The 15,851-nt window shown below is 38.9% G+C and overlaps 1 protein-coding gene across 1 annotated transcript; it reads left to right on the forward strand.

Moving 5' to 3' along the window:
- Window positions 1-360: 360 nt before the first annotated feature.
- LOC141544299 (keratin, type II cytoskeletal 1-like) lies at window positions 361-8,583 on the forward strand. The gene is given in 10 exon segments (XM_074270306.1): window positions 361-1,062; window positions 3,150-3,364; window positions 4,346-4,406; window positions 4,848-4,943; window positions 5,081-5,245; window positions 5,365-5,490; window positions 6,355-6,575; window positions 7,336-7,370; window positions 7,479-7,823; window positions 7,826-8,583. Coding segments are annotated over 10 exon segments (1,956 nt in total). The 5' UTR covers window positions 361-444; the 3' UTR covers window positions 7,900-8,583.
- The last annotated feature ends 7,268 nt before the right edge of the window (window positions 8,584-15,851 follow it).

Here is a 15,851-nt window from a genome sequence, read left to right on the forward strand (position 1 = left end):
GGGAGATGTAGGAGTACAGCTTTCCTGCAGAGTGAAAGACAAACTCTGAATCAAAGAGAAGTTGATGAAAGACCAAGCAGAAGTATCAGGAAACACTTTTGGGGTCCTGCTTCCCTAGCATCAAGTGAGTTTGATGAGGAGAGATTTCTTTGATAAACTAATTAGTACTTGAATAGATTTTGCAGGAGCAGCAATTTCCAGTGCCCATCCTGGGAGCTAGGTGTGTAGTGTTTATTGTATTGTTGGGGCTCGTAAAGATCTTGCATGGCTGCAAGGCAAACCAAACCCTTCAGATTGCTCTAAATCTGCACTGACTCCATGGGACCAAACCCAGCTCCTCCAATCTATATATAAAGAGGAAGTCACTCTGCTGCTAGTAGAGGAGTGCTTAGCTCCTTGCTCTTTGGTCCTGTCCTTTGCTATCTGTCCCCTTCTTGGTTCAACATGAGTCGACAATTTAGTTCCAGATCTGGCTATCGATGTGGTGGTGGTGGTGGCTTCAGCTCAGGCTCTGCTGGGATCTCCTGCACCCGCAGGGTGACCAGCAGCTCCACTGTCCGCAGGAGTGGAGGAGGTGGAGGTAGATTTTCAAGTGGAAGCTATAGAGCTGGTGGTGGTGGTGGTTTTGGCAGCCAGAGTCTGGTTAATTTGGGAGGCTCTAAAAAAATCTGTCAGAGTGTTGCTGGTGGAGGAGGAGGAGGTTATGGAAGAGGAGGTTTTGGCGGTGGAGGATTGGGTGGGGGCAGCTATGGTGGTGGTGGATTTGGTGGTGGCAGCTATGGTGGTAGCGGCTTTGGTGGTGGTGGCTATGGTGGGCGTGGTTTTGGTGGCAGCGGCGGTGGCTTTGGTGGTGGCGGCTTTGGGGGTTTAGGAGGTGGTGGTTTTGGCGGAGGAGGCTTTGGGCCTGTCTGTCCCCCTGGAGGCATCCAGGAGGTAACCATCAACCAGGGTCTCCTGCAACCCCTCAATGTGGAGATTGACCCTAATATTCAAAAGGTGAAGGAACAAGAGAGGGAACAGATCAAGGACCTCAACAACAGATTTGCCACCTTCATTGACAAAGTGAGTACTTGTGGTTACTGTTGCTGATGGTGGGTGCATTCAGCTTATTTGACATAGATGAGGCAAAGGAGTGAGGTGGGGAACGGAGGTTGAATAATCTCCAACTCCAAGGTATCATGCTTGGATGATGGATGCTTGTGAAGGATGCTAGTGCCTATATGACCTGGGGAGGCAGAGAAGAGCATCCCCAGAGTTTTTGGTCCATAAAAATAGTGGAAGGTGAAGAGGCAGTGCTCTTAACGAAAGGCTTTTTGGAGCTGAACTCCAAATGTTTCTCCATTGAATTCTTAAGCTATTTTTTGACTTTCTTCTTAGGAAGAGAGAGCAGTGTGTGTGTGTGTGTGTGTGTGTGTGTGTGTGTGTGTAGACAATGGATTTGAGTCTGTGGGACTTGGTGTTGTGCCTCTGCTTTAGCACTTACCTAGTGGATGACAACTGCTATCTTCCACCTGTCTGAATCTCAGGTTCTTCATATGTAAAACATCTGCACTAGATTTTATTTTATTTTTTTGCTTTTATTTTATTTTGTTTTTAAATAAGGATGACTCTGTTATGAAGACAGTATATTGAGAGCCCTTGAGAGAATTTATTATAATTATTATTTAACTTAGTACCTGGCTGGAGTAGAGATTTATGGAATACTTTAAAGTGATAGAAATGGGTAAAGGTATAAAGGAGAACTTTGAGATCTGAAATGGTCTGAAGACCAACCTGGATCCAGGATTCAGGAAGAGCTGAGTAGAAACTTGACCTAGACATTTATTAGCCATGTGATCTTGGGCAAGTCATTTAATCTGTCTGCCTAAATTGGCTCATCTGTAAAATGAGGTTAATAAGATTAACTATCTTCCAGGATTATTGCCTGGGTTAAATAACATAATCTTTGTAACATCCTTTACAAATCTCATAGTCTTATATTTTATTTTTCATGATCATTATTATCATAATTCAAATGTTTATTTAAAAGAGTGTTGAAGTTATTTCTTGTCAAGAGCCCTATATATGGAAATAGTATTCTCAGCGATTTGTGAATATTTCTACGCTAATGTCAGCAGGTGAACCTCTCTGCGGGACACTGAGGAAATTCCATAGGATGAAATTATAGATTTTTCCTCATTTGTCAACCATGAAAATAAACATATTTTCCTTGACTCTGAGGTTGATCATCAATACAGTCAACTCCCAGTTGTCCAATGTTGATTCAAAGTGTGCTAGCTTAGTTTTCTCCAGTAATGCTTTCCTGTTTTTTTGACTTCTAGAAAGTCTTGGGGATGTCCTTAGGAAAAGCAAACATTTTTGATAGTTATTCAGGCAAAACCCAGTGTAATAGAAACAACAATGATAGCTATTATTAACATACCTATTGATAAATTTTTACCTATCGTTTTACTTGTGTTATCTCATTTGAGCCACCAAACATAGCTGGTGAGTACTTCTTATATTACTATTCCCATTGTATAGAAGAAAAAATTGAGGATCAGAGAAGGTTATTCACTTGTCCTCAGTCATACAGATTATCTGTTTTAGTGATTTAAAATTTTTTAACACTTGCTTTAATTTTGCAGTGCTATAGAAATGGGAATTGTCATTCCAGTGGAAGCAAAATGATTTATATTGATCAGGGATATTTTTTGGAAGAGGTTCTTGCTGCTTTCTTGTGAATGTCAAATTCAAATTGATTACAATCACTAGTGTTGAGGAATTATCTGAATGGAAATATAGAGGACAGTTGATTATGGCTATGAATGAATGAAGAAAGGAAGGAAGGAAGGGAAAAAGGAAGGGATAAAACATTTATTAAGCCTTTGGTACAAGCAGAAGGCTGGAGGTACTACTCTAAAAGCAAGATGGGCCCTGTTTTTCAAGAAGCTCCCATTCTAGTAGCTGAAATATCTATGGAAGCTTTCAGCTTCAAATGTGCCAGCTCATTCACGTTGTTCTTCCTTTGCTTGCCTTGATTTGAGAATGATGGAAGAACAAGGATTCCCTGTCTTGTTCCAGAGTCTTCTTCTGGATTGCTCTTGGGGACCAGCATTTCCTAGGACGTATCCCTTGAATGACGACTTTGGGGGTCTTGGTATTTTCAGGTGCGATTCCTGGAGCAGCAGAACCAGGTTTTGCAGACCAAATGGGAGCTGCTGCAGCAGGTGGACACTTCCACTCGTAGCCACAACCTGGAGCCCCTCTTTGAAGCCTATGTGTCTACACTTAGGCAGAAGCTAGATTCACTGAAGAGTGACCGCTCAAGGATGGAGTCAGAATTGAGTAATATGCAAGACATGGTGGAAGACTTCAAGAAAAAGTATGCACCCAACTATCCTTGCCTCAGTCCTCAATGACTAAACCATTGCCCCTGGAAGTCTTCCCAGAGAATAACGTGAGGGGACTCTAGAGAATATCAGGGAACAGAGGAAGACTAATTGAATGGCATTTTTCCTCCTGAAAGACAGATGGGGGTCCAGGAAACTTTTCTGAGAATGAGAAAGAACTGAATTCCAATCCAGGTTCAGGCATATATTAACTGTGTGATTCTGGGCAAGTCACCTAATCTGTCAATTCTTATCAATTTGATCTCAGTTTTTTCATCTACAAAAAGTGGATAATAATAACACATACTCCCAGTCTGGTTTTGAGAATCAAATGACAGGATATTTGTAAATCACTTAGCATAGTACCTGGAACATGTTGTTCTTCAATGGGGTTAGCCATGTCTAATTCTTTGGGATTCCTTTTGGGATTTTCTTGATAAAGATACTGGAGTTATTTATCTTTTCCTCATCCATTTCAATTTAGATGAGAAACTGAGCTAAATAGGGTTAAGTGACTTTCCTAGTGTAATACAACCATAATATGTCTGAGATAAGATGGGAATTCAGGTTTTCCTGCTATTAAGGTGTGGCACTCTATATCCTATGCTCCCCAGTTGCCCCTACTGGAACATAGTTTGTTTACTAAATATTTGTATTTTTTCTTTGTTTGTTCTTCACTTTTTCCTTTGACCTCACCCTTTCTCTTTCCTTTTCTTTCTTCTTTTGTCCCTTTGAAACTTCTTTCCTTCCTTCCTTCCTTCCTGCCTGCCTTCCTTTTCCAAGGCAATCTATCATTTTTAGAAACATGTTCCCCTAGAAGTGTGCCTTAGACAAAGTTAAACAATCAAGTTGACTAGAAGCAGAGATGGATAAAATGACATTCCTAGACTGATGGAATTTTATACAGAAGTCAATTATAGGTTATATCCTTTCTCAAACCTCCTGAATTCATCTTGTCTTTTCCCCTTCAACAGATATGAAGATGAAATCAACAAACGTACAGATGCAGAGAATGAATTTGTGACCATCAAGAAAGTGAGTCAAGGCAACAGAATGAAGGTCACATTTTTTATCCAGAAAAATAAGCACTGGTTCACTATATTAGCCCCAAAAGAAGCAAGAATCAAACTCTAGGTTCAATTTACAGCTGAAGAGAAATCTTAGTATTTCTTGTCATCCTTCTCTGGCTCTCTGGCTCTTCAAATAAGTTGCCTTCCTTGTATTTCTGCCTGCAATGTGGGAAGCACAGCCAGAAGATCTCCCCTTTGCAAGTGAGGGAATTTCCCAAGACTCCAAAGGATGGGTAGGGTAAAGAGAAGTATAGCTCAAGAGTCAAGCTTCTTCATCCCTAGTATCTTGGGAAAGTGAAGAATTTTTTCAGGCCAGAGGTTATTCTGGGTAAGCAGAGAGCAGGATGTCATTTTTTTTCTGAATGGATGGATAGTCATTCCCTGACTTTTTCTTCTAATTTCACAGGATGTGGACAATGCTTATATGAACAAGACTGACCTTCAGGGCAAGACAGATCTTTTGCAAGATGACATCAACTTCTACAATATCTTGTATGAAACAGTAAGTCAGTTCATGATCATTCACTTACACCCACCTCTTCACTCTGCATCAAAGAGACTCTGGGAATATCCTATGTATGCTGGTTCATGTTTTGTTTCTGGAAAGCACAGACATCACAGAAATGTTGTATGTTGTAGGAACTATCCCAGATGCAGATTGACATCAGCAACACCAATGTCATCCTCTCCATGGACAACAACAGGAGCCTGGACTTGAGTAGCATCATTGATGAAATCAAAAGTCAGTATGATGAGATTGCCCAGAGGAGCAAAGCTGAGGCTGAGACCATGTACCAGCACAAAGTGAGTGGATACAGAGTCTCTCCCAACAGGCCTCTGGCTTCCTTGCACTTTGTGCCCAAGGTTTACCTAGGTATGTCAAGATGTACTCACGTCTCCTCTCTTTGCTCTCCTGCCTTCAGTATGAAGAGCTCCAGGTGACTGCTGGGAAACATGGAGACCAACTGAGAAACACAAAAACGGAGATTTCTGAGATGAACCGAATGATTCAGAGACTGAATTCTGAAATTGATTCAGTGAAGAAGCAGGTACTGGTTTCCTTCACCCTCCTCCTCTGAGCTAGCTTGGGGCTATTGAGTGAGGCTTTCTTGATTCTGAAAATGATTCCAGTTTGGCATAGGTGACTTGAAAGGTCCCTGCCATCTTTGAGATTCTGGACTTTGAGGACCCCACAGAAGTGTGACTTAGAGTAGGGTTTCCTTGGGAGAACCTTGTGGTGAAGCCCTAAAGGCCAACAATTTCTAGTGCTCAAGATGGAGAGTTGACAGATGAATTCATTCTCTTGTCAATTAGGGGATTCTCTGTCACTGGAGATGCTTGAGGAGAGTCTAGAGGATTCCTTGTTCAGGATGTAGAAGGAGGATTTTAGAAAAGTTCTGAGGTAGTATTAGGTGTCTAAGATTTTATTACCTAATTGAAGATTCCTATCTGAAGGTGGAAATATGGACAAAATGTTCTTAGTCCCAGGTTTTTGCTTTTTGTTTAAAGTATTCTTGGCAATAGATAGAAGCACTAGATTTGTGTTTGAAACCTGCCTTAATCTTTTCTAGTTGTGTGACCCTGGACATGTTATTTTTACCTTTCTCTTCCTCAGTTTTCTCATTTGTCCGATGGGGATCAAAGTAGCAGCCATCTTGGAAGCTTGTTGCAAGCATCAATTAAGATTCTTTGCAACTTTTAAAGTGTTGCCTAAATGGTAGTTATAGTTACTACCTTTGTTCCTGTTATTGTTACTCTATTATGGGAACAATGTTCCTGATTGAGTCTTTGGGTGGAAATAGCAATTTGGCTTCAGGATTCCCAGGAGGAGCTGAGATTAGTTGTGGGTGGTGGTGGTAGTGAGTAGGAGGCAGAGGACTTGATCCATGTACATGATTTGCTGTCTTCTGTAGATTGCCCGGCTCCAGCAAGCCATTGCCGATGCAGAGCAGCGTGGGGAGAATGCCCTGAAAGATGCACAGGGCAAACTGACAGACCTGGAGGATGCACTGCAGAAGGCCAAGGAGGACATGACCCGGCTGATGCGAGACTACCAGGAGCTGTATAATGTTAAGCTGACCTTGGATGCTGAGATAGCCACCTACAGGAAGCTTCTGGAGGGAGAGGAGAGCAGGTGAGAGATGAGCACTGAAGACTCTGTTGAACCACACTCAGGGCAAGGGAATGGAACATCCTGGGTAATGGAACATCCTGTGAGGACAGGATCTTTGAGACTGCATGATGAGGAATTAACATTCCTGTAGCCTAGCACTTGTTATAAAGGAGTATAGGGGTAGAGGATCCAGGGATGAATGGAACCTCAAGGGTCATGGAGTCCAACTTTCATATGTCAGAAATGAGGCCCCTCAGGAGCAAAGGCCTTAAATTTCTTTCCTCAACTTTCATAGGTAGTCATAGAGGCAACATGTGCATCTAGATTATAGAATCCTCAATTTTGAAATGAAATGGACCGTAGAGGCCATTGCATTCCCTCTCCTTTCCTAGATAAGAAAATTGATGGTTCGGATGGTTAAGTGTATGGTCTGAGCCATTAAGTGGCAGAGATAGTATTAGAAGTGGGGTTCTCTGAGTCCAACCCCATCCTCTCTCCTACTATCCAGTATGCCAGAAATCCAGTGGTCTTCAAGCCTTTTGGAACTATTTCCCAGGCTTGTGGAAAGAAGTGCTTTTGGTGCCAAGGGCTACAGGAAATTGAAGCTAATTAATGATGATTTCTGGGAATTGATTCATGATATTGAAACGAGGAGGACAGATTTAGATTGAGAGATGAAGAAAGGAACAGCTTACAGGAAAGTTCAGAAATGTCAAGTATGGGAAGGAGAATGGGTTGGTTGTACTGAGTCACAGGAACTGTCTTTCCATCTTTCTTTTAGGGTGTCTGGAGAGTGTGTTCCCAACGTGAGTGTGTGTAAGTATCAAGAATCATTTTTAGACACTTGAAAATTTTCTTGGGATGGAAGGGACTTTGTCCAGTGAAGGGTATTCCCAAAAGTAACAGCAGAAATTTCTTCCCCAGCTGTGAGCACCAGCCATGTCTCTGTGTCTGGTGGTGGAGGAGGAAGTTTCGGAGGTGGAGGTGGTAGCTACGGTTCCAGCTCTGGAGGAGGCAGATATGGCTCCAGTGGAGGAGGTGGCAGTTATGGCTCTGGAGGAGGCAGAGGTTCCGGTTCTGGAGGAGGCAGGGGCTCCGGTTCTGGAGGAGGCAGCTATGGTTCCTCAGGAGGCCGAGGGTCTGGCTCTGGTTCGGGCTCTGGCTCTGGCTCTGGCTCTGGCTCTGGCTCTGGAGGAGGCAACTATGGATCCTCAGGAGGTCGGGGCTCCAGCTCTGGAGGAGGAGGCAGCAGCAGCTCTGGTGGTGGCTCTGGGGTGTCAAGAGCTCCAGTGGAGGCTCTAGTATGAAATTTACTTCTACAAGTTATTCTACAGTCACCAATTAAAGCCAGAGCTCCCTACCCTGCTAGCTGTCCTTTAGATCAATGTCTGTGTTTATTTTCAGTCAATTCTTGAAGTCAAAGACTTCAACTTTACTTGAGGAAAATAAAAAGTGGTGGACTGCAGCAGTTCATCTTGTTTTCCTAAAGACCTCTAATTTCTTTCTCTGATTTTGATTCTTAAAGGTTTTCTTGAGTTATCCAACCAGTAGGCATCTCCACCTCAGGCTTTCACTGAACCTCATCTCTGTGGGTGCATAGGAAGGGTTGCTGATGACCCTGGCCTTGTAGAGCCATGTTCTCCCCATTTTTCCCTTTCATAGCTTTTCTCTATCCTGGCCTTCATCATCAGATTTTCCCTCTTCCTGTGTCTTGACTAGTGAAGCAATGTCTGAGTATGAAAGACCACTTTCCTTGATTAATAATGAGGATGCAGCTTGAAAAAAATCCACCTTCATCACTGCCCACTCTACATTTCAAAAGTTTCCCCCAAGCCAAGTAGGAGAGCCATTTCAATCCAGCCCTTATAGGGAGTGTGTCTCCATCCTATAGCAACAAATTCTGTGTTGTTATTATTGTTGTCTTTTTTTTTGTATAAGATGTAAGCTGGTTGGGTGACTTACCTGGAAGAAGTCTCAAAGTCTTCATTTTCTTGTGTGTCTGCAATAAATTGCATTTAAAATTTGCAAATTTGTCTTTTGAGTGTTTTTCATGATAAAGCCTTCTCTCTCTTAAAACCCACTGGTAAACTATGCTATAAAATCCCTAGTAGAAGCATCACTTATAATAGAGCCTAAAAGACAGAATACACTCAATTGAATACACAGGAAAGTTTGTAATATAACATCAAATGGAGTAAAAGTCAGGTTTAGATATACTGAAGGATAAGACAACTAAGATACCACTACAAACCTGTCAGATTGGCTAGAATGACAGGGAAAGATAATGCAGAATGTTGGAGGGAATGTAGGAAAAACAGGGACACTGATACATTGTTGGTGGAGTTGTGAATAAATCCAGCCATTCTGGAGAGTGATTTGGACCTATGCTCAAAAAATTATCAAACTGTGCACACCCTTTGAACCAACAGTGTTACTACTGGTCTTATATCCCAAAGGGATTTTAAAGAAGGGAAAGGGACCTGTATGTGCAAGAATGTTTGTGGCAGCCCTCTTTGTGGTGGCCAGAAACTGGAAACTACGTGGATGTCTATCAATTGGAGAATGGCTGAATAAATTGTGGTATATGAATATTATGGAATATTATTGTTCTATAAGAAATGACCAGCAGGATGATTTCAGAGAGGCCTGGAGAGACTTACATGAACTGATGCTGAGTGAAGTGAGCAGGACCAGGAGATCGTTGTATACTTCAAGAACAATACTATATGATGATCAATTCTGATGGATGTGGCCCTCTTCAACAATGAGATGAACCAAATCAGTTCCAATAGAGCAGTAATGAACTGAACCAGCTACACCCAGCAAAAGAACTCTGGGAGATGACTATGAACCACTACATAAAATTCCCAATCCCTCTAATTTTGTCCACCTGCATTTTGGATTTCCTTCACAAGCTAATTGTACACTATTTCAAAGTCCGATTCTTTTTATACAACAAAACAACTGTTTGGACATGTATATATATAGTATTTAATTCATACTTTAACATGTTTAACATGTATTGGTCAACCTGCCATCTGGGGAGTGAGGGGGAGAAGGAGGGGGAAAAATAGAAGAAAAGGTTTGGCAATTGTTAATGTTGTAAAATTACCCATGCATATATCTGGTAAATAAAAACTATTAAAATAAAAAAAATAGATATACTAAAGGAACATTGAGCAAATGGAGCTGAGCTAGGCCAATTAGAATAGGCTTATAGGTTGTGAAATGACACAGTGTATGGAGCATTTAATTAATCAAGGAAGACCTGAGTTCAGCCTTAAACACTTACTAGCTGTGTGTTCTTGGGCAAATCAATTAACCCATTCCCCTAGTTTCTAAAAATGTAAAATAATAACAGCTAATTCCCCTGGCTCTTGAGAAGATGAAATGAAATAATACTTATAAAGGGTTTTGGAAATCTTTCAATGCTATGCAAATGTTTTTTGACTTTGAAATGGCAGGAAATCTCAATATAATCTAATATATGTCATTTATTCATTCAATCTTAACTACACTTTAGTTATCTCCAACTGAATGATCCTTAGACCCCTTAAACTCACCATGTCCCAAACTGAGCAAGATCTTTTTCCCCAAACGTTCCACTCTCCCTCACTTCCCAATTTCTGTCGAGGATACCACCGTTATTCCAAGCATCTGGATTCACAACCAAGAGGTTCTTCTTCAACTCATTTTCTCCCTTCCAATCAATGGTCCAATCAGTTCTTTCATTTTTTACCTTCATAACAGTTCCTTCTCTTCTCTTCTCTTATACTGTAACCATTCTAATGAAGGTCCTCAGCATTTCACATGTAGATTACTGCATTCACCTTTTTGGTCGACCTCCCATGCTCAAGTATCTGTTGACTCCAGTCCATCTCTCCCTTTAGAACTCAGGTTTGACTATATCACAAGAAACTGTAATGACTTTCTGTTAGCTCCATGAGAAACAAAAAGTCCTTGTTTGGCATTCAAAGCCCTTCAGAATTTAGCCACCTCCTTCTTTTCCAGTCTTCTTACACTCTTACACAAGTAGTCTTCCACACACAACATTCCATTGGCTAACTCTGGGCATTGTCACTCTGTTCCCCCAGGCCTGGGATATTTTCACTTGTGATTTCTGCCTCCTGGATTCCTTGGCTTCTTTTAAGTTCCAGCTGAATTGCCATCTTCTCCAGAAGTCTTTTTAAATCTCTATTAATCCAAGCACCTTCCTTCTGTTGATTATTTTCCATTTATCCTGTTTTCTTACAGTTAACTGTATATTTTCTCCTCCATTAAATAATGAGTTTCAGGAGGACAGAGACTATCATTTGTCTTTCTTAGTATCCCCAGTGCTTAGCACAATGCCTTAGCATATTGTAAGAGACAAATATATGTTAGCTGCCTGACTGACATCCTATTGTCACAGAGTTAATTTATAATGCTATTATAATGACGTAAGGTTCCTTATGAAGAACCTTACTCCCAACTGAAGCTTGGAAGGAAGGCTCTCTTCCAAGTTACCAGTGATCTTGAAATTACCCAATAGAAAAGGCCTTGTATTCAGTCATTCATCTTGACCCTTGTGCTGCATTTGACAGTTAAGCATTTCTTTGTTCAAGTCTCTTTTCTCTCTCTCTCTTTTTTAAATGACATTCTTTTTTGGTTTTCCTTCTACTTATTTGACTCTCAGTCTCCTATGCTAGGCCATTTTTCATGCTGCACTCCAATTGATAAATGAGCTACAAGATTCTATCCTAGTCTTTTTACTCTTTACATTCTCTCACTTGGTGATCTAATTACTTCCCATGGTTTCTACAATTTCTGTGACTCTCTCTCTTTCTATTTCTGTCTTTCTGTCTGTCTCTGTCTCTGTCTTTATGTTTATGTCTGTTTCTCTCTCTGAGTTTTTGTCTTTGTCTCCCCTCTTTCCTGAGTTCTAGTACCACATTATCAATTCTATTGTCTATTGGATATTTCCAATTCAATGACCCTTTGGCATTTCAAAGTTAAAATGTACAAGGTAGTACTCATTATCTTTCCCCTTGGCAAATACTCCTTTTCCAAACTCATTTATTTCTGTTGAGGATATCAGCATCTTCCCAATTTTAACATTTGTAACACAAATCCTGCTGACTATTCACTCTCTCCTTACTTGTATGTACTATTTCCCATTCTGTGCCATTTTTCCCTCTACTCTCTTTCTCTCTTCTACCTCTTCTATACACTCAGGCAGCCACCCACCTTACATGGGCTTTCAATATTTCTTGCCTGTGCTATGTAGTCAGACCGTCTGAGGTCAGATGATGCTAGTCTCTTATTTTATAAACTCCACTGGTTCCTCTTTATCTCTAGGATGAAATAGAAATAAATGCCTCTGTTTTATATTTAAAGTTCTCCACATCATGAACTCGTTCTTTTTCTAGACCTCTCACACATTACTCTCTTCCATTCATTCTGGGATTCAACGCAAATGCCCTACTCTATGTTCCTTCTTCCTGTGTTCCCACCTCTGTGGCTTTGTATAGGCTTCCTCTGCTCCTGGGGTGTTCTCTCTTTTAATCTTTACCCCTCAGAATTCCTTGACTTGGCTTATTCATCATTTTCTGCAGAAAGGATTACATGGCTATCCTGTGTTTTCTCCTCCCTCTGAATAGCTAGTACTTCTTTTTCTGTGGTTACTTTCCTTCTGCCCTATGTACATTTTATACATGTTTATTTATGTACACCTCTTATTAGAACATAAGCTTCTTGAGGGCAGGGTCAATTTTTGCCTTCTCCCACCTTATTGCATGTTCAGCACACAGCACAGTGTTTACTGCATAAGAAATACCTAATAAATATCTGTGCATTGACAGATCCAATTAGTTCAAAGAGAAAATTTAAGAAGAAATATTAAAGATAGTAGCTATAAAACATTCCTTCCATCAACTGAGGCAATTCTCCTACAAATACCTATAAAATCATAGGGAAGTGGGACACACTTTTAGGGAATATATGTGTAATACATATATGCATATGTGTGTGTATATATGTATGAATACATACATATTTATGTATATGTGGATATAGGTAAACAGATAAGATAAAATAGATTGATAGAAACTCTTGCTTGCAAAATTACAGGACTTCAGTGTTCTTTAGGGCAGCTACGTGGTGCAGTGGATAGAATGCTGGGCCTAGAGTCAGGAAGACAGTGGAAATTTGGCCTCAGACATTTAGTAGCTAGGTGACCCTGGGTGAGTCATTTAACCTGGTTTACCTCAGTTTCCTCATTTGTAAAATGAGCTACAGAAGGAAATGGCAAACCATTCCAGTATCTTTGCCAATAAACCCCAAATGGGGTCGCAAGGACTTGGACCCAATAGAAATGACTGAACAACACCAACAATGTTCTTTCTTTCCTTATGGGATCTTTTCACAGTTCTCTCCTGAGTGCAGCATCATTGATCGGGACTTTTCTTATCTGGGCTCCTATGATCTGCTCCTCTTTGCAACTTGAGTCTTGGTTGCCAGTTGGCAGAGTTAGCTCTCCTTTGAATTTACCATCGGCTCTCTTTTCCATTTCAAGATGCCATGCTTGAGATGGAGATGGTGAGGATTGCATTACCCAATACTAGTTCTGAAACGACTTACTCTCAAACATGTTAAAAAATGGTCAGTTATTCCAATTTTTAAAAAAATCAATAAATTTGAGTAATAGAAAGAGAGGCTTGGTTTTAGAAACCATGAATCTTTATTATGGACAGCTTGTATTTATAATTTATATGATAAATTCAACACAGACTCAAAAATGATACACATAAGCGTATAAATGTCTCCCTCAATTTTTGTTTTGTAAATAAATGAGCACTTATTTTCTTAATTCCTTGAATTGAAGAAAGCAAAAAACAAAACTCTGCAAACAAATATGCCCAATAAATCCAAATAAATTTCAATATTGGCCATTTACAAAAATGTGTATTTTCTTCTTTATAAGTTTTTTTTTTTTAACACCCATTTATTTTTTCTCATTGATCCTTAGGATTGATCATTGGATTCAGCAGTGTTGTTAACTCCTTCAAAGATGTTCATTTTTATAATTCAACTTCTATAAATAAAATTTGTCAAAGTTTAGAATTTCTTTCTCCAGGGCATTTTTCACACACACACACACACACACACACACACACACACACACACACACACACACGTATGACATTTCAAAAGACAAAAGCTATACACTTAGAAACCAAGAATAATTTGCCCTGAAATACTGAATAGTATCTATTTCCTAGCATTTATAATTTTCTAATATGATTAGTAAATATAATTAAAATATTTAGTTATTCTATTTAATAATATTTACAATAATTATATCAGGACAGAGGGAAGAGAAACCTTTCAAAAAATAGACTTTTAAAGTAGTTTTGATGCAAAAACAGAGCTGAGAAGAAATCTTTTTTCTGTTTCTAATCATATAACTCGCCATGAATTCATACATGTCTTTGTAGCTTTCTGTGTAAATGTTCCCTTTGATGTTTCTGGCAGCACAATGATATTTCTTTACAACATTTTTTATGTTCACATATTATCATATATTCATCTATTCTTCTTAATGCAGATCTTCTTCATTTCCAGTTCTTTACCACAAAAAGAGAGAGCATGAATATGTGTGTATATATACGTATATGTGTGAATATAAATGTATATACACATACATATATATATATATATATATATATATATATATATATATATATATATATATATATATATATATATATATATACACACACACACACATATCTACATAGACATACATCCATACACATTCACACTCCTTTTCTTCTTTCTTTGATCTTGTTGGGGTGCAGTGTATCCACGAGGTAAAGACTATGCACAACTTTTTAGAATTAAACCTCAGCTACTTGGCTAGGGATTCGTGATTTTATAAAACACTTCGGGAAAACTGGAAGCTACCTGGAGATGATTGGCTTTTGACCAATAGCTCATGCCATATACCCAGATAAAGTTTAAATAGAAGCATGATCTACCTAGAAATAGACATCTCATAAACAAATTAGGGGATAAAGGAAAAGTATTACTTTTCTGATCTATGAATATAGGAGGTTTTAGATCTAACAAAGGATAGAGTGGGTCATAGAAAATGAAATGGACAATTTTTTGATTATATAAATTGGAAAAATTTGTACAAGCGAATAAATGTAACAAAAATTAGAAAGAAAACATAACTGGGGGATCTTTGTAACATTTTTTTTCATTTAAAAAAGTCTTATTTTTTAAAACATTAAGAAATGAATTTAAAAGTCTATGAATAAGAGCCATCTCCAAAGAGAAAAAAGATAAAAAATATGAACAGGTAATTCTTTTTAAAATAATAACCTTTTATTTTCAAAATATATACAAAGATAGTTTCCAATTTTCACCCTTGCAAAACCTTGTGTTCCAAATTTTTTCTCCCTCTCTTCCCCCCACTCCTTCCCCTAGATGGTAAGTTATATGTTATATATTATATTTTAGAGATGTGCAATTTTTCTATACATATTTCCACAATTATCATGCTGCACAAAAAATCAGATCAAAAAGGGAAAAAATTAGAAACAAAATAAAAAACAAGCAAACAACAACAAAAGTGAAAAATAATACTATGTTGTGATTCACATTCAGTCCCCACAGTCCTCTCTCTGGATGCAGATGGCTCTCTCCCTCAAAAGTCCATTGGAATGAACAGTAGTTCTTGAGGGAAAGAATCCACGCCAGTTATTGCCAACATTTTTTTTTATCAGAATGAACAATATTTAGAGAAATGCAAATTAAAACAACCCCAAACTTCTCCCTAATGCCTCTCATATTAGTAAAGCTGATTTTACAAAAGGAGCTGTGGAAAATCAGGCACATTAATACATTCTTGGATAAGCTATAATTTAGTACATTCATGTTGAAATTATGCTCCTAAAGTTACTAATCTGCATTTACTTTTCTGCAATATTTTTATATCATATACATGCATATATATTTCAGTGATAATTCTTTCCTTTTTTACCTATTCCTTTTCACATCAAGCCTTGCCTATATGGGCAGTTCTTTACTGTCAATTCAGATAAGAATAAATTTTATGTGATGTTTATTCTTGCTACTCTTTTTCATGTTTGTATTTTTCTCATATGGCCAAATTATGAGAATAGTAAATTCCTTCTCTTTTCCCTACTCTCTTCATTAGAAGAAAGAATTCCATTTGTTTTATTTCTTCTTTTAAGATAACTAAAGGGCATCAAAATCAGCTTCAAGCCTTTTGTCAGTCTAATTTCACCA

This window comes from Sminthopsis crassicaudata, chromosome 5 (assembly GCF_048593235.1).
Source record: "Sminthopsis crassicaudata isolate SCR6 chromosome 5, ASM4859323v1, whole genome shotgun sequence".
Classification (NCBI taxonomy): domain Eukaryota; kingdom Metazoa; phylum Chordata; class Mammalia; order Dasyuromorphia; family Dasyuridae; genus Sminthopsis; species Sminthopsis crassicaudata.